This window comes from Hylaeus volcanicus, chromosome 5, assembly GCF_026283585.1.
Source record: "Hylaeus volcanicus isolate JK05 chromosome 5, UHH_iyHylVolc1.0_haploid, whole genome shotgun sequence".
In the NCBI taxonomy this organism is placed as follows: domain Eukaryota; kingdom Metazoa; phylum Arthropoda; class Insecta; order Hymenoptera; family Colletidae; genus Hylaeus; species Hylaeus volcanicus.
In genome coordinates, this window is record NC_071980.1 from 2,879,494 (window position 1) to 2,903,001 (window position 23,508).

General features: G+C 47.5%; 1 protein-coding gene across 3 annotated transcripts in view; it reads left to right on the forward strand.

Moving 5' to 3' along the window:
- Positions 1–23,508, forward strand: part of LOC128877586 (amyloid beta A4 precursor protein-binding family B member 1-interacting protein) — a 153,361-nt gene that overhangs the window by 60,272 nt on the left and 69,581 nt on the right. For all 3 annotated transcript variants that reach the window (XM_054125008.1, XM_054125010.1, XM_054125009.1), the window contains one exon: positions 1,872–2,021. In XM_054125008.1, the coding sequence (XP_053980983.1) occupies positions 1,923–2,021 (99 nt within the window). In that variant the 5' untranslated portion in view covers positions 1,872–1,922. The remainder of the gene's footprint in view (positions 1–1,871; positions 2,022–23,508) is intronic.

Here is a 23,508-nt window from a genome sequence, read left to right on the forward strand (position 1 = left end):
AGGCAAGACGCACTATTACAGTGGCTCACAGTTACACGTACTTCGCGATGACCTCGTGCAGTACAGATAGACAGACCCGCGCCGAAAATTCAGCCGTGCCGAGGTGAACAAGTGTGAGCCACCGGTGGTTCGCGCCGCCCGATGGGACATCATATAACCTCTCAGGCAAGACGCACTATTACAGTGGCTCACAGTTACACGTACTTCGCGATGACCTCGTGCAGTACAGATAGACAGACCCGCGTCCCATTTGACTCGACACCGGACGCGTTAGATTCGAAATTTCCTCAACGGCGAGTCACGAATTTCATGCGCGGATACTATGAGTATTTCGAAGAGTAAGGGGTGAATAGGGTATTCAATGAAATGTCTTTTGCATTAAATTCGAACCAAGATCTACCACCGGTTACACAAATATAATCGACGTCCTTAATCTTTTCGTTTTTATCTCGCTCCTGCAGGAAATGTTTCGCGTTTTAATGAATTAGGATAAGGAAAAAAAGGTTACGGCGTCCAGAGATGTAATTGCAAAGATGGCCATGCCTTCCGACCCTTAACACGCGCCTATTCCCCTTGAATTACACTAATGCGGCACGAAGAACCATCGTGTCGCAATCGACGTGAAAGCAGCCAGCCAAACGAGCGAATTAACGAGAGAACCCCATTTCCGTCACCTCTGTTACGCTATCGCGAACCGTTCACATCTCACTAGGAGCACCCGGACTCGATCGTCGACCCAATCTTTTTTGCCCCTTGGTTATCAAGATTGGAAGGCCGACAGGCTGCGTCAGGTGGCCATTACGCGAGCGCAATTATCGTCGGTTAATCGTCGCTGGGAGCAGGTAAATCGCTGTGTCGTGATAATGCGTTGTTCCCTCCACCGCTCGAGTGACTCTCATGCCACGGATAAGAAATGGACTAAATTCTGATCTAGATAGAAATTTGCGGAATATAATTTTACCAAGTTCCCTTCCATTTTGCATTCCCAGGCTTCGTTGTTGTGATGCAATCGGTTAAAATTTGTAGCAACTGTTTTTAGAGACCGAACATACAAAGATCCCACCTTGACCATATCTCAGGTTCTACTACGTGACCACATGTGGCCACATTCGGCCACATGTGGCCGGGTATATCGGTTCTCTCTGGTGGGAATCGAGCATAATGTCGCCAGCGAATGGCGTTAAGGCCAAGCCCGATCGTCATTCGAGACGTCAGTGTCAGTCTGCTCAGGGGCGCGGCTGAATTACCCGTTTGTTTCTTTCGTGCGTTCCATAATATATTCGCCGGGACGTCGGGCGCCGTTTCGGCGCGAATCGCACGCGATTGCGGGCGAGAAATCCGTCTGACGTCTGTCACTCAACGACGCAATTTGTGTCGACGTGCCCCGTGCGACGAGGGAAGACTTTTGAATCGTTTACGAACCCTGTTAGCGTGATTTTCGAGTTTGAACTGCATTTAGGACACGCACTGTCGCCTCCTCGAACTCTGCGTGACCGAATCGTTTGCTTTCAAGCTCGAATTCTTCCGAATCGAAGAAAGTAACACCGTAGCAAACTTTCCGCGTGATAACAAACGAAACCTTGGATGTAATTTGAGAAAATAATTGTGTAATATCAAATTGTCATCCTATTCCAACGACGAAGGCCTAAGTCTTCGCCATTCTATCAAGGCCAAAAAAAATCACGCGCTTGGTAGCTCGGGTTGGTTATCAAAAATTACGTCATCCACACTTTGTCGATTACCTTGGAAGATAATACTGTACACCTTTCGCTACCTGTACGTGTTTTCAAATTACGCGTTGTTTTGGTCGCCTATGCCGATACAGCGTGTCCGACGAGCCAAATTAACGCGTTACCTTTGTGTGCTCGCAGGGAGAGAAGTGAACGACGTAGCAGACGGATCTAAGCTGGATTAAGGACACCATGGAACGCTACGAGGAAGAAGGCGATGACAGCGACAACGAAACAGACCCGGAACAGCTTTTGAACGAGTGGCTCGGCGAGTTGGACAGCTTGACGGTGGTAAGTTTTTGTAAAAGTTTTACAATCTCGTCTATGGAAGTTCGCTCCATTCTGGTCGACCTCCGGTGGAATCGAAACGACCGCACCTGTTGCACCGATCGACATTTCTGTCGATACTGTCGTTCGAACTTTGGATTTTTAGATTTACTAGCATTAAGTATCATTAAAGACAGTAAGCAGAGTGCTTAGTTTACTAAGAAAGGAAGTACGACGAGTTCGATATAAGCTATCCGACGTCATTGTTCTTAAAACCAACAAACGTATCCTTCCGTTCATCAATCATCTTTGAAACAGCTTAGGGGAGATACAATCCGCCAATTTAGCTTAATTGATACGCCGTCCGACAAACAGAGGACTTGGATTCCAATCCACGATCCAGTTACAGAACGCGCTTCTTATCTTTCGGGTAGTTTACTCTCAGATTTCGCGGTATCGAGGAATATCGGCACAAAGATGGAGGAATTCGCGAGATTGACGCGAAGTCGGCACAAAACGGAGAGCGGTTCGATGGAAAAGACAGCTGGTGACGACTTCGCGGTTCCGTGGCACGCTGCTCAATTGGTGTCAATTGACACGTACTCTAAATAATTCATAGCGGGATCGTTCGCATGAAAAACGATACGTCGTTGGTGTCCCGAGCTCTAAAGAGAGTCTACCTCAGGAGTAAGGAGGCTTTCAGAATTCCGTGTCACTTTGCTTAACGAATTCCTCGTAAAATTTCACACGCCAACCATGATGGTACATTTTGTCAGAAGACACACTTTAATATAGGTTAATGCCTTTTTGTAATTTACAAGCAAAAGTTCTACTATGCGACCACATGCGATCACGTGTCTAATGAATTCTAATGCCGGGTCGAGTATAAATCTTACGTACCATGAAGCGAAATTTCAATCCACGCGTTCGACGTAACGAATCGATTTTCACAGCGTGCCCGATAGACACGCCTTGAACATCCCAGCTCGTGGCAGGGCGATGCAGCAGCACAATGCCAGAGCCGCAAAACGACAAATTGTCGATAATTGCCACGGCCGAACGATTGCGAACGAACTTTGTCCGACGAGTTATTCCATTCAGAACGGTAGTCGTCGAGTTTCCAGCACTTTCCGTCTCTTGGTTCCGGTTTGGCGACCGTCGATTGAAAACTAGTGTCCTCGAAACTTTTGGAAACCAGCGCGAAAGAACTGCAAAAATTCCGTTAGCATGGAGAGTCGATCGAATTAGTATATCGTTTTTTTTTTTTTTGTGTGAGATTGGGATTCGTCTTTTGCAAAAATCACTATCGTGCACCCCGGGAATCTAAGCGAATATCGTGGCACTCCGTCCATTTAGAAATGAAAAAATTCTGAAAAATCCATAATACTTCGTGCAATTCATAGCACACGTTCGCTTTCCTCTCGTCTCGCGAGATGCAAATTGATACTCTCGCTTGGCGAACGACGCGCGAAGATCCGCCGCGACGCCAAGAAAGCAGCAACGACGGTTTCCGAGTGAATTGCTCGACCATATCTCCGCGACGACGATAGATACGGGAGCACGAGGAGTTCGCGCGTGGAGCAGAAGATAGATTAAACGTGTTCGAGTCGCGGGCAACGACCGAAAGAGTTTCTCCGCTTGCACTTGCACTTGCACTTGGGGCAACAGTTCCGAACCACGTGGCACTCGGAAGATCGATGGCCGCGGGATGGGTACCAGCGCCCATGCCCCCAATTCTCACATCGAAGCCACTATTAGAAGTTCGAATTCGACTGCTATAAATCATTGCCAATAACCGTTCGTTCAACCGAGAATTCAATTCAGTTTAACTTGTCACTGTGAATTGTCATTGGAAGATTTAACGTGGCCCATTTAAGCAATTTAATTTAATTAAACTTGTCACTGTTAGTTTTACTATACTCTGTTTATTCGACGTTAACAGATTTTTATAGTCTTATCGCGATAGTTCGTTCACCCTCAAAGTTGGAGTTGACCCAAAGTTACGAATGATTTAGAAAAAATAGCATAGGTACACGTGTCTTTGTCTACACAAAATACATGTTCTGTTCTACGATTAATTTCGAAACTTTCTTGAGCGAAACTTCACTTAGGATGTTTCTTAAAAAAAAATAAACAAAATTTAATAAGCTTATTGCTCACGGTTTTCGACATGATTTTTTCAATATTTTATCCCGAAACATCGCATTTCGAAGTCGGTAGTCGAGGAAGTACTTCAGTCTCTCGCTGTAAGAGTCAATCTTGTTTCAACGTTTTCTGCTAGCAGTCGAGGTTAAAGGAAGCACAAGTGGCTGGTGTTTTAGGCGATCAAACGAGCGAATCCACTCGAGTATAATCGAGCGGCCAGCCTCTGGGGTCACCGACCAGAGCGCAACGTTATCCATTCCGCGTTGCCAGGTTATCGATCATGGGCACAGGCGCCTTGACCGACCTCCGATGCACCGCCAAGTGCAAGTGCAAAAGCTCTCTCACCTTTCCGTTCTCGGACAGGAAGGACTCTGCGCGCGCATCCCGTTGAACGGATAATCGGACGTCACACCTTTCCGTGCAAACTCGCAGTCGCGTGTATCGAACAATCGACGTGCAACGCCGTTCAAAGGCCTCGGAACACCTGCTATTTTGAACAAAATTGGGCTTATGAACCAGCGATGGTTCGAAGTCATTTTTTCTGTTACTAATAAAAGAAAAGGTTTGAACAAAGCTCCGAGCTTCCTATGAAACACTGGAAATTCCAAATTAAATTAAATCAATCGAGAAAACCGCGTGTCGGTTTATTTTCTTCGAATGTAATTGAAAAATGAGGAAACCGCGATACATTGACGTTTCGGTAAATATTATTGTCCGATAACGCGACAATTGTCGAGCATCGGCCGTGTTGTATCCAGCAGAGTGGAAATACGATATGGAGCTTTTTAAACACAACGGGATACCATTGTTGACGTTGCATTTGTTATTCGATGATACTGTTGCGTGACACGTGCGAGATTTCTCGCAGAGTTGCGTAATTGCATTCCGGGAATGCATGGATGCAACTGCGATGATCTCGAATTGCGTTTCGATATATTCGACTATACTTCGTTCATATTTGAGAATTAATTATTCTATATTCTAATTTTTAACTTTCACGTTAAACAAAAACTCTCGTATCCGTATTCCAGCGCAATCTGATATTTGAAAACCAAGTTACCGCCACTCGCGAGCCGTACATTATCTGCGCCGAGTGTGTTACCGACCAAATGCACCGAACTGCTTTATCCGCCGACAGTAAATGGTTCTCAGTTATCCTCTAACACGACCGCAACCTTCGCGATTAAAATACGCGTGGCGCGAATGTTGCTTCGAGAGCTTAATTTAAAAAAGGGAATTAAAATATTAGCTACGAACACAGAAATTAAACTTCCTCTAATTAATTCTACCAAGCGAATGTAACAAACTTATTAATCGGTACGTTATACTGATTCGTACGAAATAATTAAAAAGTAATAATATAGAATTGATCAACGACGAGGTAGTTCGTGAAAGTACAATATCAATCACGGAGTTACGCGTTCGTAAGCTTGTCAAGACCTTGACATAATAAAGACAAACCGAGGCGCAGGAATGATGAACTACGTCCCAGGATAAAATAGACGAACGTCTGAGGACTTCCGGTGGCCATTAGTATGCGGGCTTCGTTGTATCCGCATTCGTGGGGCTCTTCTTAGCATCGTTAATCGCAACGGGAGCCTTTGTTCGGCAATATTACTATTTCCGGTTGTAATTCTCGAGTTTCATTGACTAAAGATAGAATTTCTTAGAATCGATGCGGGACTACCACAGAAATTTCTCTGATCGAATTATGAGTCCTTGCCATAAGTTCGTGCTACTTAACGTATTTATGGAAATAGTATCTCAAAGTGATTCTTTTTAAAATTAATATTTTCCATTCAATAGAAACGTACCCTATAGATTTCGACTCGCTTTTATCTGCACGAATCGCCCTCCGTTGTCAATCATGCCATGATTTTCGTTGCACCCTCTACAGGTAGCTTCCCAGACACGCGAAGCATGATTGGGTAATGTCGTGACCCTGATCCTCCCTTCGATGAAAAGCTTAGTTCGTTAGGAACGATTTCAGGTAACCTCCCCGATGCTCCGTGATCGAATTAACCTGGGCTTGTTGCAGCCACGAAATCGACGATGAAAGAGCCCTCGCGAAGGGAAAAAAACGATCGAGTTTCTAGCCAGTGGAGTGATCGATATTCGACTCCAGTCGTCCACTACTAAAGAATTAGTGGTACGAAATTTTAGGACGACCTAATATTATTCAGTATAATTTCATACTCTCGCCAATCGATATTAGATTACGTTTGGATCTACTCGATCGTTTTCTGGAGCGCGTTAAAGCGATCGAAAATTGAAAGACACTCCTTGTCGTCGCCGGAGGAGCTGCCTCACCTGGTTTTCGAATCCAAGCTGCGTCTTTGTTAGCTTTTGGCCACGGCTGAGACAGTTTCTCCCGTTATGCGTGAATAAAGTATACACATCGTCGAAAAGGAGATCGAGGATCGAAGAAATAGTTCAGGTAGCGGTGTAGGCCCACGTGCCCAAGGGCAGCTGCAATTTCGGAGACCTTCATTCGCGTCCAGCCTCCCTCGTGTCCTCGTAAGTCGATCCTCGCTTCCGTGTCTCTCGCAAGAGGCTTCTGTTTTCTTAAGTCTCTGGGTCAACGCGAACCGTTATCATCGTTAAATCTTATTTTAATGGGAGAAACCATTAATCAAAAAACCAAGTGTCGGCGATTCGAATACTCGAACTTCACGATACAAATTGCAAGGAGGTCCACAAACTTTCGCACCGATAAGCGATCGAAGTAACGATTTCTGCGAGTCGAGACTGAATTTCCAGTAGATTTGAGTGGAACGCAGATTTCAACACAATCATCTCCGATAAACTCGTTTCTAGCGAAAAAGTCGCGAGAGGTTCGTCGAGCTCGGAAACTTTTCTCCCGCATACAAACGCGAGTCGATTCCCGTTTCGTTTTTCGTTCCGGAGGGATGGCACAGACAATCGAAGGAATAGAAAATTCCTATCGGTGCACCGGCCACGCGTTCTGTTTGCCATCTGTTGCTCTGCTCTCCTAATCTTTTTCGAGATTCGTCCAACAGCCCTGCCACTACCGTTGGAGCTCCCGAAGACCTTTACGGCTCTGCTTGAAATTCATGAAGCTCTTCCATTGCGCAACTGTTCGGTGTTATCAGAGATTCAGGATTACGGATGAATATATTGTCCGCTGCGACTGAAACTGGGTGCAGTACTTTGCATATTATGTTTCTAAACAGTAGTATTCAAAGGATCACGTATATTTGGATACTCTGGAACTCCAAAAGAAGGATCGATTTACACCAACATTCACCATAAAAAGTTTCTGTATCGCAACAATGTCCGAGAGTTTTGCAAACGACCACAACAGGAAGACCAATGCGCAAATGGTTTACAAATCTACTACCGACACCTGAGAAAAATGCACCGGCGGGAATGACAATGATGGATCGTTTCTTTCTTCGGGTCCCTGGTCCGATTTGCTAATTGCAATTACAGTTAGCGAACCGTAAAGACCAGCTTGGTCGACAAAAAGAGAATCCCCACTGTACAAGATTACAGGTGTATAACCGAGTTGATGGAAATATGCATCAGTTTGCATCGTAGGTTCAACGCTATCTCTCCCTAAAACTCCCTTCGAGTTCCTTCGTCCGTTTCCCGGCGCACCTGTCGAAAGGTACAACTCTTTGCGTTCTCAGAACGTTTTTTAATGCGAGCGGACTAGCATCATAATTTCAATTTTACTCGCGTACATACTTCGTCGAGCCTTCAACAGCCGCCCGTGGTCTTTCTGGATACAAGCTCGGTACTTGGACCATTTTCTCTCGAGTTTTATAACCCAGCCTAACGCAGCTTTGCGATGCACGCGTGTGTCCTCGTAGTACGAGGCTTGTACCAAAGTGAGTGAGCGATACCAAAGGGAAACAAGTTGGACACCCAGGGTCTGGCGAAAGGGAGTGTCTCGAGACGGTACGAAGGTTCTCGAAGCGAGCAATGACGTGCAGTTTGAGTGCGCTCATCCAGGGTCTCGTGCTCGGTACCTGTATCCCCAACACTCTCAACACCTCGAGAAACAGGGGAAGCCTGTCCCTTGCGTACGTACGCGTCGTCCTTTGGTTTGCAGCTGCCTCGTAGCGGCAGCACGTGTTCTCCTCTTCACCGGGGCAGGTGGCTGGCGTCGTTAAGCAATCGTCTCCCCCTCGACGAAGGCCGAGATTTGAACGTGGCACGGTCTGCCAACAAGAACAAGACCATCGAGAGAGGAACCGAGGAGAGCAGGCGGTCCAGCACGAGGCTCGAGAGGAAGGGAAAAGGTGTCCGTGGGCCTGACGGGAGCTGGATGGAAAGGTAGCCGAAGATCATCGCGGATAATCATCCAGCGAGATTATTATACCGGCTAGTTTCATCAAAGTCGGATCATCCGTGGACCACGAAACGAGGAGACGTCCTATCAGAAACGTGGTCGCGATCGAAATTCGAGATGAAACGTATTACCTCCGTTTCGAGGTGTACGTTGAACGTTTTAATGCTCAGGTCGGTAAGTGGAACACGTGTTACACAATCCCGAGGATGTTCGATTTAACCTCGATCAAAACAACAGGTGGAACGTGCACCTTCACTTAACTAAACGTGACATCACACTTTCGTTGGTGCCAAGGTAACTCGATAGGAAGCTATAAATTGCAAAGAGAACGGATTGCCCATCTTGTAAATTTCTCTGTCGATAGTAGATGAAAAGCGACGCATAAATTATATTAATACAGGGTTGCAAACGATCTACTATCGGTTTCCAAAAGACCTACCCCCATCCGAATCGCCTCTGCAGCCCCGGTCACGAGTCCACCCTCGACCGTTTCGATCCTAAGACAAAGATGGCAACCTGAGGGGATAAAATAGAACGTCGAAGCCGTGGCACGGGTCAAGGTGTCCCTCGGAAAGGTATCCGTCTGCGTGAATTGCGGCGAAAAAAGAAGCAGAGACGCGACCGAGACTGGAAAAGAGACGAGGAGCGTCCACTATGCAGAGGGTGCACGACGAAGACGGATCGAGAAGCAGGTGATACCAGGGATCTGCTTCTCACTCGTGACCGGTTCCTGGATCATGAATACGCGGTTTACTGCCGCTTAATAAGCTGTAATAAGAACTGCCGGTACCCTTGCCACTCGATATTCCGTGCACGATAAATCTCACCGATGCGATTGTAACGCGAATCGTAGAAGCGAGCAGGTGGTCGGCCGGGGCTTGCTTCGAGCCCCGATGCCGAAGAGGTCTAACAGGCCCTCAGAAGCTGTCTTCGTGCGGTCGGGATTCTCTGGTTTTGACTCGTCTGTCCGTTCCAACGCGCGAATGGGATAATGAGTTAACGATCGTGATTGTCGGTGAGGTGAGACCTGGGGGTTGGGGGAGGACTATCCAGGATCAACTACGAAATGAGAAAGTAAATCGATCAGACGTTGACACCTGTGACAAGCAAACCGAGCTGTAAAACAATTTAGAAACGCGTAGAGTTTACGATGCCCCTAAGAGCTTAACTAGAGTTAATCGTCGTGAAACATAGAACCAGAAGTAATCAATATCGACAACACAATTTGTTTTGATCAGGCGAGACTGTAACTTGTAGGGTCTCTTCAGCGACTCGACGCAGGGAATCCTCGGGGCCATAAAAGGAACTCCAAGCATTATGGACAATAAACGGGCAGTAAAACCATAAGGACCCTCCGCTGTAGGACTCGGACGACCAATAAATCCGGGTTTTGGGTCAGTAACTCAGGGCTGGTGTCTCGTCGGACTCGATCTTGCTTATCGGTGGGGTTGATCGAGTCTAACGACATAAGGGCTGCGCTCACGGGTCTAAATAGAGGCGGTCCACCCCCTATAGGCCCTTAGTAGCGCGTCCTCGGGGATCCTCCAGTGGTGACGAAGAGGGCGAGGTAGGATCCTCTCTCTTTCTCTTCCTCTCTCTCGCTTTGGAACACGGAGCAGGCCGAGACGGGGACAGGAAAGATGGATTTTTCTTCCTTTCTTCTCCTCGTCTTTCTTTCTTTGGTAAATCAGATGCAGCCTCGGCTCTCGTCGCCGCAGCGTACAACAGTTGGCCAGGAGGAAACATCTGTCGGTCGCGGCGCATGCGTATCCCTCAGGTAAAAACCTGCGTGCACCAGGGATTCTCAAATTTTTGAACGAGAACTCACCACGACCACGTATCCTTCGAGCCAAATTTGATTACCAATCAGGTGCCGTCGATATTGATCAGTTATAGGCGAGAAAAAGGAAAAGCACGCAGGCGTTATAAAATAATTTAAATTTTTTATTAAATTAACAACGTCACGATTAAATCACCACCTGCAAATTGGCGAGCGACATGCAACGGACAGCAGGCATGAAATGCTAATTTGACATCGGGAAATAAGTACTTCCCGTAGCTGTAATGAAAGATCATGGTAGAAAATGGTCTTATTTCGAACTGTTTCACTTTGAAAATTATTCTTTTCGCGTAGACTGAATATCTAACGATAAGCACCCGTCTACAAAAATAACAAAAATTTAATTTCCCCATTAACACAATTTCTGGCTATTATCAAGCTTTCCTATTCCATAATAATTGCCTCGTAGAATGCCACTTGCTGTAATTACAGTTGATCGTTAATTACGACTCTGTTTAAAATTCAATACGAATTAATTATACCATCGCACTTAATTATTCCGATTGTCTATGCAACATAAATTACGCGTGCAAGGCTTACGCCATAATTAACACCGTAATTCTTCGATTTTTATCCAACTGTGAACGCAATTAAAAGGAACAATAACGTTCTCATTCCGAGAGCCAAAATAATTCGTGTTTTGACGTCCGCCTAATTATTCGACGCTTTTCCGGTCGCCTTTCGCGCGAGGTATTTTCATTTCAGAGAAGTAGGTGACTGGTTCCACGGCGTGGCAGCTCTTATTAGATTTTCCACTCGGTCGACGCGAACAGTTTTAGAATCGTCCAAGATTTAGAACCGGATGCGTGGTCCCTCGGCGCCACTAGTCAATTTTTACGATCCGAATGAACGTCTTCCCTAAGGAATCGCGACAGAAATGGTAATATTTATTCACGATGCCAGCTTTGCAGGCCAGAATCGTATATCTACGTCTACCAAATGTGCGGAAAATGGCATCCACCAAATGACGTAATATCAAAATTAAACGTGGTCGTATCCGCAAAGTCATTGTTCTTAACGATTCATCGAGCAAAGGAAATGATCGAAGAAAGTGTGACGATCCCTCAGGCCAGCCACGGTGAAAACTTAATTTCAAAGTTTCCATCCGCCGTTTCATCGGCTGCTTAAGGCTCTCGAGATTAATGGATTAATTATACGCCCCTGGACCGTCCCATTACCCGAGAATCAAGCCGTAATTAAAATTTAACGCCCATTCGGTCTCCAAAGCTTAATGCGTGAAATTCAATTAGCTCTAATCGCGAGGTTTTACGAGTTTCTACTCGCGTTTCGATGACAGTTCTTCACAAAAATTACAAGTTATTCCACCAAATAGCTTCTTCCAAATTCCTCTTTTTAATTCTCATTAATACTTTTGGTAATTGATCGGTCAATTTATTGGCCATCATTAATCTTTCGTACAAACGAATTTCATTTAATAAATAAACGTTTATCGAACACTTTCGCGGTGGCAACTGAAAAGCATGTATATTATGACTCTTCGAAGATATATGTGCAACATGATCGATCGTTTTCGAAGGGGTTGCGATGAGTCACGCGAAAATTGCATATCCGCTTCCTTCGATAAAGGGTGGACGAATCACCCTCATTGCGCACCGCGCACTGTACATTATTGTTCTGATTCTGATGCAAATGCGCCGGTCACTTGGACGTTTCGTTAGTCACAGAACGTGGTGGCCAACTCCGTACGACATCGCGACGTGAGTTATAACCGGAGCCGTAAATCGAAAAGATACGGAAATTGGCAAGGTGCGCTAAACTACGGTCTGCCGAGAGAGTTATTGAATCCTTCGTTTCCTTCTCGTTTCGAACACACTTGGTTCTTTTGATTTGGATTTTAGTAACAGGTCTCAAACATGGTATTATTTTAAAAGGTACATTCAATTCGCTTCTCTAGGAAATAATACAGAATTAATGTCACCTCGATCATTGTTCGGTTTACGGTACAGTTACCGCATCCGTTTCATCGGTATCGTTGCACACTGGCGATTGGTTACAAAACGATACTTGAAGATTATTACAGTATTCCATCGGATTTTCTCATGCGAGAATACCGCGTAATTTTTGCCATCGAACAAGCCAACGGTATTACCAGTTCGCGCGTCTCTCGACTCCCTTTTATCGTTGCTCGAAACCTCGGAGAAGGCGTCGTTTGTCCTTGCAGCGGTTCGTGACAGGAAGCACTCGATACTCCTGATCAATGACCAGTGATCACGGGTAGGAAGCGTGGAAATAATACGTTTTCGTCGGCGCGAGAAACGAGCCGCTTCAGGGGATCGTTTAAACCGCAGATATTCACGCATGAAAAAGACCTTCGACGGTGAAATTAATAGCAACGTTCAGGCGAGGTTACGCAAGGTGACAGATGTCCCTGGAACACTTGGAATCGGCTGACCCACATCCCTCCAGAATGCAATTTTACACCAGGCGTAGACTTCCATTGGAAAAATTCGCTTCGAATATAAAAATCCATAGATAGTTACGAAAGTATGATCATTCTTGATACATCTTCCGATTGGTCAACGAAAAGATATCGATCCGCGCGCGAAAATGGCTACCGAGCGGAACTAGATCACAGCCAAGTTCGAAGATTCATCCACGGAAGAACAATGCAGCGCGTTCCACTTCCTGTGAGAACAACTCCTCGTTGCACAACGAAGCTGCTCGCAGGAGGTGGTGTCGGTGGATGAGATAACCTCGAAGGACTCCGTTGGACGTTCTACGCGACGGAGGGAAAAAAAAAATGAGGAAGTGATCTCGATCCGAGTGACCCAGTTCGCGCTCTTGAATTTCAGAATAGACGTTCTCTCGTATTCCAAGGATCTATTGTGGCGACGCGAGCGATACCACCGAGCCCGTCAGCTTTTCAAACTACCACCCGACGAAGCTTGCATTCAACGAGCTTCTTTATTCCGCGAGAAAAGCGGTCAGAAAGCAGCGCGCGCTGTTTTCTTTACCTTTGGCGAAACCGAGCGTGTACAGAGATACATTTTTCCTCGTTTCGGGCTAACGATGCGTACCCCCTTTCGATGGGAACAAGATCTCGCGAATAATCCGACACGAGGTATAAAGGTGCTAGAAAGGAACACGTTGGTTGAGCTTTGACTGCAGCATCTTATTGAAAAATGGAGACGAACACCATTGCGCTGGACTCGAAGAATATCTAATTACTTTTTTGCGAGATTGATTAATTCAAGATTGTGTAAACAAAATTACAAGAATTACAAGAAGAATTCCAGAGAATTACGGAAACGGAGTCGCAAGCTCGAAAGTTGGCCGCAACAGCGAAAAAAGAGAGGATTTTGAGAAACACTGCGTATCTGTGCCGAGCGCCACGCGACCAGGTCGTCCGGTCGGGCTGGGTGCCGGGTGTTGTTGAAATCAACGTGGTGGGGTTCCTTCGACGACCACAACCGGAGCCTTATGCCTTCAGTCGACTCTCGGCTCTCACTGCGACTCGAGCCGGCTGAGATTCCGTTAATTAAGCATCGAGCGATCCGAAACGGTGCTTGCACAACAGGTGAGTCCGCGTGGAACCAACTCGGGGATCGCCTGAAGAGACTTCCATAAAAAGAAGAACATCCAGTGCCAAGGACCAACCCAGACGTTGCCCAACTTTACTCGTTGAAACGCAGAGCGACGAACGTTTCGAACTAAACTCCAATTTACAATAAAGGATTGAAATTGTGCCGGAGAGTCGACATCGAGTCTCAAAGTGAACAAGAAAAAGAGGACAGCTTCGAAGATCAAAGGACCATCGTCGAAGAGTGCGTCGCAACAAAAGCGAATTGTTTCGAACTCGCGAGTCGTGGCGAGCGAGAGTCAACCTGCGGTGTCACGGTCGATCCCGGGAGATCGATCCAACCAGTTCCTTTTACCGGTCGATCACCTCGATCTCGCGTCGGTGTCCCCCGTGGCGCGCGAGTGCACGTAGGGTTCGACGACGTCGGGTCTTAATTAGTACGTGGGTGTCGCGATAGAGCCTGGAAGGAGCGTCGAGGAAGAGGAGATCGGGATCGAAGAGACCCACCGGTGGAAAAAAAAATAGAGAGGAGCCGTCGGTGGACACGTCAAAGAGATGCCGAAAGCGGTGGGAGCGGTGTTTAGAGAACGAGAAGAGAGCATCGAGAAATAAAAGAGGCGAGAAGAGGGTTGGTTAACCGAGCACGCGGTGGGTGGAGCGGAGTTGGACGGGCAGTTAAATAGATGCAGGAATCTCTACGCGGCGCCATGCTGCTGTTAGCGGCGAGAAAAAATATTCGGTTTCCTGTGTCTGTGCGCGCGCGTCTGTGAACGCTACCTTGGAATCCCAGGACCGTATACCGATTGGTTAACTAGCGGTTTCGGACGAATCCCACTTGTTCGCGACCCAAATATCGCGTATCGTTGGGAGAAATCTGTCGGTGTGTTCGCGGATGCTTTGACAAGTTGCGAATTATCTCGGATGGAGAGTCGAGGAGGAATCTCAGGATCGTACATCGTGTTCGAGTCTGATGCATTATAGACTATCGAAGAAAATATCCGTGGTGTACTCGTGGACCTTCGAGCATCTCGCGCAAAGTCTCCGAGTCGAAGAAGAACGACCATCTGGTATCCGTGGGTGTTTGAACGACCTGGAGTTGTCTATCGAGAGTCAAGGGCCGTGAGAATCCCACTTTTTCGCGACTAAAATATCCTGACCGATCGAGAGAAGTATCCATAGCGTGTTCGTGGACGTTGAACAAGTTGCGCGTTGTCCTCGAGTCGCGAAACATCAGTGGTGACACATGATCTCGTAACTCGTGAACAGTTGGATCGATGATCGGTCAGTGACTCCCTCGGCGAGCCAGCGAAGAGTCCAGTAAACATGTTGTGCGGCACGTTCAGGAAGAAGAGGAGGCATCCAGGGGACGAGTATCGATTGGTCAAATCGAACACGATGCCGAGAATCCTGGCTGGAAAGGAAGGCAGCCTGGTCGTAGTCCGGAGGACGAAATCCTCGAGGGTGGCGGCTCGTTCGTCGCATCTCAAAGATCTTCTGCACACGGTAAGCCATAAATCCGCTCGATCTCGACGCGATCGTCTAGATCCTACCGCGAACGCGCCGTGATTACGGTGCTCGCGACGTTCCCTATCGCTATAAAATCAACCTCGGGACTCTTGTTCGCGCGAAGGACTCCTCTGTACACGGCGAGAGGAAATACGGCTAAAGCTTTATCGTCCTTTATGATCCTCCGGTTTATTGGCAACGGTGGCTGTGCTGGGAAACAGTTGAACGAAACTTATGGTCGGGTCGAAATCAACTGTCCGTCTATGGCCGCCGTTATCTTCGTTGTTTCTTTGTTCGTATTCCACTACTTTATGCGCCATGTTGGAGACAAAGTAAAATGCCTAAAATCCATAGGGTCTCAGAGTCAGAGTCTACTTAGGTATGCAAGGTTAACTCGTTGGCTTACAACCACGAGTGAGACTCGAATTCTTATTAACGAAACTTTTCGACAATTATCGGCAATGGTAGCCCGATGATCTAATCAAGATCTAATCAAGATCTAATCAAGATCCTTTAGCAACCCCGAGGTACCCGAGCTAGAGGGGAAGCCCAAAATTGAGGTGTTACTTTTGTATTTTATTAACTTCGCCTTGGAAACCTTTTACAATGTTAAGAATGTGAAGAAACCATTTATGATGTTAATGACAAGAACGAAGTTCGAACGGAGTGGGATCTTATTTATCTCGCCGAGCAGCGCGCTTTCCTTCTTTGGCGGTGATGCGCGCGAAATGTTGCTGGAAGGGTTAATTTAACGGAGGCCGGAGGATGGGGAGGAATTACTCGATTCTCGGAACGAATATTCCCAGTTGTTCGTTAAACGAACCGGTCAGGAAAATACGAAGAAGCTCGATCGCGCCGTTTCAGCGGCGTTTTGCTTGGTATTCATGCCGGTCAGACAATAAGGGGCCTCCGCATCGGCCAGTCGATTGCTTCTCAAAGGTCCCGGACCGTCTCGAATCTGCATACATGAATGCGAATGCGTCATGCCGTTTACATATGTATGCACGCGACGATATAGTCGCGTATCCATGTACGTACGCGTTTCGTTACATAATTTACAATATACGCGGACACGTTCGCAGGATCGTGTCGAAACGTAGCAGTTTGCCAGCATCAAGCCGGAATCGATTTGTTTGCCACCCGAATGAGAGACCAATCGCTCTGGAAATTTAGTTAAATCCTGATCGCGCGATTCATGCTCTACGGCTTGATAACCCCTGAACGCGGTTCCGATTCGAGTTGCTTCGAAGAGGATTCCGCGATTCGGAGCGGACTCGTTAAGCGGTCGTAGAGATTCTGGGAAAGTTGTCGGGTTGATCGAGGGAGGAAATTCGAGTCTTCGCAGAACAAGTGTCATTGAGGACAGAAATATGAATTACACGTCTAGTTTTGGAGTTATACATTTGTCCCGTTCGCTGCATAAATCAATTAACTCTACTTTTTGAAAAATCTTAAATATGTGCAAGAACATAACTTGGAGTCGGTCACGTAATTCCTTATATCGCTATCAAGACGATTACCATGCAACTAACCCTTCGCTATCGCTCTTCGTGCTCTCTTTAACGGTTAAGTTTACCTCTCTGATACGCCACGCAAACGTTTAAAAAGGTCGTGGTCCAACAACTCTGAGCGTTCCTTCCCGAAGATCGCCGACTGCAGACTCCCTCTAAAAGTACTAATTAGCCGGCATGCAAAACGCGTTTTCCAAAAGAGGTTCACAGGAAGTCGGCAGATCCTCGATAACCTCGCGCCTCCGCAGTAGCGGTCCAGAAAAAGAGGGAACGGGTAACAAGGGCGGGAATTCGTACGCCTTCCGAGAAGCTCGGTGAACCCCTCGTTACACGATCGTCCGGGGAGGCCGAAATACAAAAGTCGGCAGGGGTATCGAGATCCAAGGATCGAGAGAGATCTCGGGGTCCGGTCACGATCGGGCCGGTGTGGCTCGACGCCCCGGTTCCCGAACAGCCTTCGTCGTCGGGTCTCGTGGTCGTCGTCTTCGTCTTCCCGAAACTCCACGGTGTTTCTTTTTCAGTCTAAATCCGGCCACGGAGGCGCCTGTAGCCGCTCGCAGAAGTCGCCACGAGATACTCGTGAGAGACCAAAAGGAGGTTGAGCCACCTTCGCGAGAGGTTCGCCTTATAAGGCGTCCTCTGGTGCCCGGCGTCCATTAGAAATCCTTTGTCGTCCCGACCTCTTTTTCCGACGGATTCTCGCGAGGGCGGAGGGGGCGGGGGGGAAGAAGAAGACGGAGATTTCGCCAGGGCAGCCTAGAAATTCGCGGGCTACCCTGGAATGAGCGAGGCGACGAGCGGTGTCCTCCATCCGGCCCCCAGAAAGAGTTTTTAGAATAATGAGAAAGCGCGCAGGAGGAAAGTGAGGTTTTTGTCCACTCGAGAGAATTGCCCGAGAGAACAACGACGAGAACCAGCGAACGTTGAAGCAAGGAGCAACGCGCCCAGATGAGTCTTTTAACGCTACGTACGTCTCGCGTCTTTTAACGTAAGAGCCAGGGATTCTTTACAAGATGAGTCTTTTCACCAAGAGGATTCTCCGGCCGGTTTCCCGTGGGACCGACGAGATGGTCCCTTCTCGCGGGAGAAGTATCGTCCGTGGTTCAACTTGCGCGTTTGCTACCCGCGATTCGTTTCAAGTCCGCTGGTTCGATGATACTGTTTTATTTCGATCAGTCTCGAAGCAATTTTCAGGGAAAATAATTGACGTAGACTTTCGAAATTTGGTTCGTTTATTAGATAGAAATACGTAGAGTCCCTCCAGCAACACCGTTGAAATTAGAAGGTACTCTCCGCCTGTTCCCCCGACGCCCAGATAAAGAGGCGGGAAAAAAACGCTCTCGACGCGATTTCTGCAATTACTGCGGCGCTTTTTCAACGACCTTCATCGACAGATAACCGCGACCGCCTTTCACTATTCAACGTGCGCGAGTTTTCGATATCTCGCTCGGCTCGTAAGATCGCCTGAAACGTGGCGAAAATTCAATGAATCGATCCGCGGATATTCCGAACACGAGCACAATTACTCGCCACGGAATGCGATTCATTACGCATGTAAAATAATGCGAAAGAAGCGCGAATAACACCCGAGTAGCGTCGTGAAGAAATGCTTCGGTGGACCCAGGTGTTGTCGGTAATTTACAATCTGTTTTACTAGAATGGAAAGTAGCGATCTTTTTCCTTTAACTTGAACTTGATTATCTACTAATATGCATTTTTATTACTCGGTTTTAATAATTCACTGTGATTTCATTCCGTATAAATGCGTACATAAGTAACGCATAAATAATTCTTGATAATTCTTGAGTAAGTGTTCACACTTCAATAAGCAGATGACTTGGGCATATCAGTCGCGATTAAATTCGTTTCAAGAATTTCGTAATTATACGTTCCTGCCACGTTTCGAGAATTTTCAGCCAGTACGGAACGAGTCGAATCGGTCAAAAGTTTTACGGAATCGACGGAACGCGCGTCGAAGAACACGCGGTTTCGTCCCGAGCGGCAATTTGTGTACGCTTGGCCCTCTTCTCTCCTTGCTCGAGACCTCCGTTGGTCTTTTTTAGTCGTTCCATTCTTCTCTTCTTCTTCTTCATCGTGGTCCCCTCTCGCTGGAATTTCGCCTCCCTCCACGAGTCGCGAAATATCTCGACGCATTCCTGCTCGTCGTGTCGGTCCGATTTGGGCCCTCCTGCGGGTCTTAAGGCCCTCTTACGACTCCCCCGAAGAACGAACGGTCTCGTCGACGAGCTCTACGAGCATTCGGACTCGTTATCAACGCGATTTAATTTAACTAACTTTGTTCGCTCCTCCGAATTCTAACCACCCACTGCTTTGTCCGTTTCGTTGAGGATTTGCTAATAGGGTTAATCACCGAGGCTTAGAAGATCCCGTGTTAGGATGTCTTCCAACTGGAGCGAGTTATTTTGTGAGACACAATTTCACGCAACTCGCAGCAGCTGTCGCGTCTCTTATTCTCTGATCCCCAAGTTTACACGACGCCTCCGAGTGCGTTTCTTTTTCGCTTTCTTCCGCTAACCTTCTATTAGCGTCTCGCTGGAGCCGCGGCATTCCCTTGAAAATTGCGCAATCGACTCTCGATTCAGTGCTCCGAGCGTTCTATTAGTGCAGCGAACGCGGCTGCGGTTCGACGAACTTCCATCATTACGTCGTCCCATATTCCGTTATCAGGTCGTCGTTAAACCAGTTAACTCCATTCTCCGACCGATAACGCGATTTCGCGGGTCAATTGGCCGCGCTTGCGAGGCTTACGCAATCGAGTTTTCGGTATCGTTGGTCTAGTTAACTTCCTCGCTAAGTCGAGCATCCACAGTTTCGCGAGGAAACAATATCTGTTTCGTGATTGGGGAGAAAGTAGGAACGAACGCATCCAACAGTCGGAAAAGGAGCACAGCTCGTCCAATTATCGTCCTCGTCTTCGTCACGGGATGTTTCCAAAGTAGTTATTTAGAAAATTGTTTAGATAGTCTGTGGCGACTCTGGCGAACCAGAGAAATCATGAAATTGTTGTACGGATGCAATAATTACAGCGAACCCTCGTTGACTAATTTCAATTCGTGCTCTCTTTGAAAAATGCGTTGTTCTCCTGTAGCAACCGCATACTGCCTGAACTGTTTCAGGCAGCCAATACGTAAAACAAATAACAACTTGTTCGAGGCTGCAAGATTAACATCCTTCAGCTAATTCTTCTTGCCTCTCCGATGTTAATCGCTGAGTAAACTTTCCTCGTAGATTCTCTATCTAACCATTTATATCGAAGAAGAACCGAGAGCAAGTAAAGTACTCGCACTGACTTCTTAATAATGCTGATCTGGCCAGCCATCGACTCGGCCGTTCGCAGTAGATGCCGAAGGTATGTGGACATACACAGTCGACGAGCTTATGAGATCTCCGTCATGCCATAGCGCTACATTTGGAGCAATAACCACGGCTGGGTGAGTTTTTGGCTGAGAACGGCCAAGAATGTTTTATCTGGCCGCGACATCCGTGGTGCAATTTCATTGGTGCCAGTCGGCGTTTCGTTTGAACGCTCTTTACCTCGCACGCTCTCCTCTAGATTGGTTTACGCCGGTTTCAATTTGTGGCGTCGTCCGCGGAGCTTCTTCTAATTACCGCTAATTAAAGCTGATGCTGTAAGCGCTCTGTTGGCTTGTCGAAAGGAATTCCCTCGACTATTGGCGTCGCCTAGTTTCCAGGAGCTTTACTTTTCCGGAAGCTGAACAGACGCTCAGATAATCAGGATTTTTTCATTATTTTTAAGGATGACCGAATTAAGAATAATCGTGGGACTGACCGTATATGATGATAGTACGTCGTTCACAATTGTTTATCTATAAGTAAATTCTGTCAGGTCGAGAAAAATCGACGACCAACATTGCGATTGCGTATTACAAATCCTCGAGATTGTTCGGACATGATTGAGGCACTCTGCAAAGGGACACGATCATGACTCGCGATCGTTTGTTTTTTCTGCGATGCGTAAAGGTTTCCAAACAAATATGACGACTCGTAAGAGTGTTTAAACCGTGCCCACATGCGCATTTCACTGGGCGTGGTCGTGTCGGACTGTACTGGATTTAATCCCCGCGACAACGCCGACGAGCCTCGATCAGCGTTGCCGCAGGATTCCCTGGCGCAGTAAACTATCGAATTCATGGGTCGATATCTCGTTAAACTGCCTCTAAACGCGGACCTCGGGAGAGCGTTACGGGTCCCGCTTTGCATACCATTCTTCGGAGAAAGTCGATAATTTTGTCGCTACTACCGTGGATTGTTACTCGTGACCTCTTTCAGGATCGTGAAACATTTGCGATTGTTTTTAGAAAAAGCTTCCTTGCAATCGCGCAGGTGGATGGCAATGTTCAATCGAAGGTCTTACCGTGAAAGTCGTAATGTGATCCCATTCTTTTTCGTTCAATCTCCGTTTACCCGAATTCGTACATCACCTACGGTTTTCTGGTTGGCGGCACGAGAGAATCCTGAAAGGACGCTTAGGTCCTGTCGTGGGATAGTCTCCGCTTCCCAGGGACCCTTTTGGCCTCGGTAAGTTCGTGCGGCGTTTATTTCTGTGCCTCCTTCCCTTTCACCGTGCCCGTTGCTTCATACCTTTCCTCTTTCTGCTCGCGGGAGATGTAAATCTTTCGAGATGAACTCTCGGCTCTTGCATCAGCGGACGACTTCAAAGGTCCGAGTGTCTGGCCAGGCTGTTTTGGTCCATGGAACGGTCGCACGGTCTCTTCACAACGGTGTTAAAAATTAACGGCGCACTTTTGTCCTGTCCGTGGTTTTGTCGGGAAGAAACGAATCCGCGGCGCTCGCGGAACATTGCGTTACCTGGACATTGTAATTTTTCTTCCCATTGTCGCGACGTTAAGGGCCACTCCGAAACGCCTCATTAACGTTCGCCAACAATGAAGAGAGAAATACATCGGGAACGGGACACGGATTGTCATATTCTGGCGATAACAGGTTTTGCCGGCGACTGGTGCGTATTTCACTGGCTGGGTAATTAGTTAAATGCGGCGAAAAGGAAACTTGCAGCTTTTTCGCTTGACTCGATGTAATTATACCATTGAAAATGGTCCACCAATGGCAGATAGATAGATGGGGATTCGTTACGCATTTGCACGGAGTATTTTACACCGACTCGATAACGTTTGGCGTACGATCGTTATCGTAGAACTGCATCGCGAAGCAACGAACGAATACCGGTATCGCTGTATCGAAAGCGAGAACGTAGGAAGCGCATTAGCGCCTGAAATGTGGTACACATCTCGGCTGCGAGAAGAGGAACGGTATCCCGTGAGAAGACACCGTTGATTTCGACACATTGTTTCCATTCGCACCTATCTCGGAGCCACGAATTTCATGTAGACTCCCACGCGTCTCGCGGGCACCCTATCGCCGGGGCGAACGCGGAGGCCGCGTTCTCTAGGTGCATTCAACTCGTTCGGACGCGTTGGTGGGGCTTAATGGGCAGCATGACGTTCCGTGAACACCGGCAATCATGAGTTACGCGTATCGACGCGCTGGCTCGAATACGCGCGAACTCCACGGGACGGAGCATAATGCCACGGGAACCGCTTCGCTCGGTCGTGGCCTGTTTCAATTTAATGCACAATTGCTCTCTACGTTCCACCGGGCCCGTGTTTCCTTTCCTCGGCGCACGGTTCGTCGGCGTTAACGTCGAGCCGTATCTGTGCCAGTCCTGGCTGCGTTTCCAGGATAATGCAACCATGCGAAATGGTTTCGTTGTTCGTTGCGGCCGCGAGCGCCACGCATACATCCGTTGGGTAACACGGTTTCGCAAGCCTCCGATCGGTTGAAACTTGATTTGCTTTATTCGATCGAGCCTTCGGCGCGATTATCTTTACTTCTGCGCCGCGATATGCAGGCGTTAATCGAATTTGAACAGGCGCTATCGCGGTCCTACGCCGGCTAAGACGTGTGGCGTGGGTCTTGCACTTGCGAGGGGCTGGGGTGAAAAATGTACTCGAGGAATTTATATAGGATTTCGTACGAGGCATGAATTTCATAAGTGCGTTACGCAATCGGAGTATGTTAATCGTTCCTTCGATAGCTCTTTAGTTAAATAATCCGAAGTCTCTTCCTGACACGGATCCTGGAAAACCGCCATTACCAACGACCGATAATCAAGCGATAACGATCGTTCGCCGTCCAGCGACGGTCGTGGCGTGCACCGTAGAATGCATTTGCATGCATCGTGGTATCTCAGATTACGGCGTGGGGCGCTCTTAATTGGTGCACACTGCACACGGCGTGATTGCGACCGAATGCAACGAACCGGTGCAACTGCATCCTCGTTGCCGGCTAACCGAATTCTTCGAGTGTCGCGATCGAGTGCAAACTCGATACCGCGGTCGCAGAGAAATTATTCGTGGCTCGACGGTGATTACGTTCGACGAGTACTCTGCGGCCGATGTCGCAGCACGTTGCGCGCAATTTGCCCGACGAAATTGATTATAATCGTCGACTGGTGACGCTAGTTGCCGTGAAAGCGACGATATTTGCGCAAGTTATCGTTCAAGTTAATTATACACTCCGACGGGTCACTCGATTTTCATTACGGAGACGTCGAATCATCTCGAGTGTTCATTTTGCATTCGTTCGTT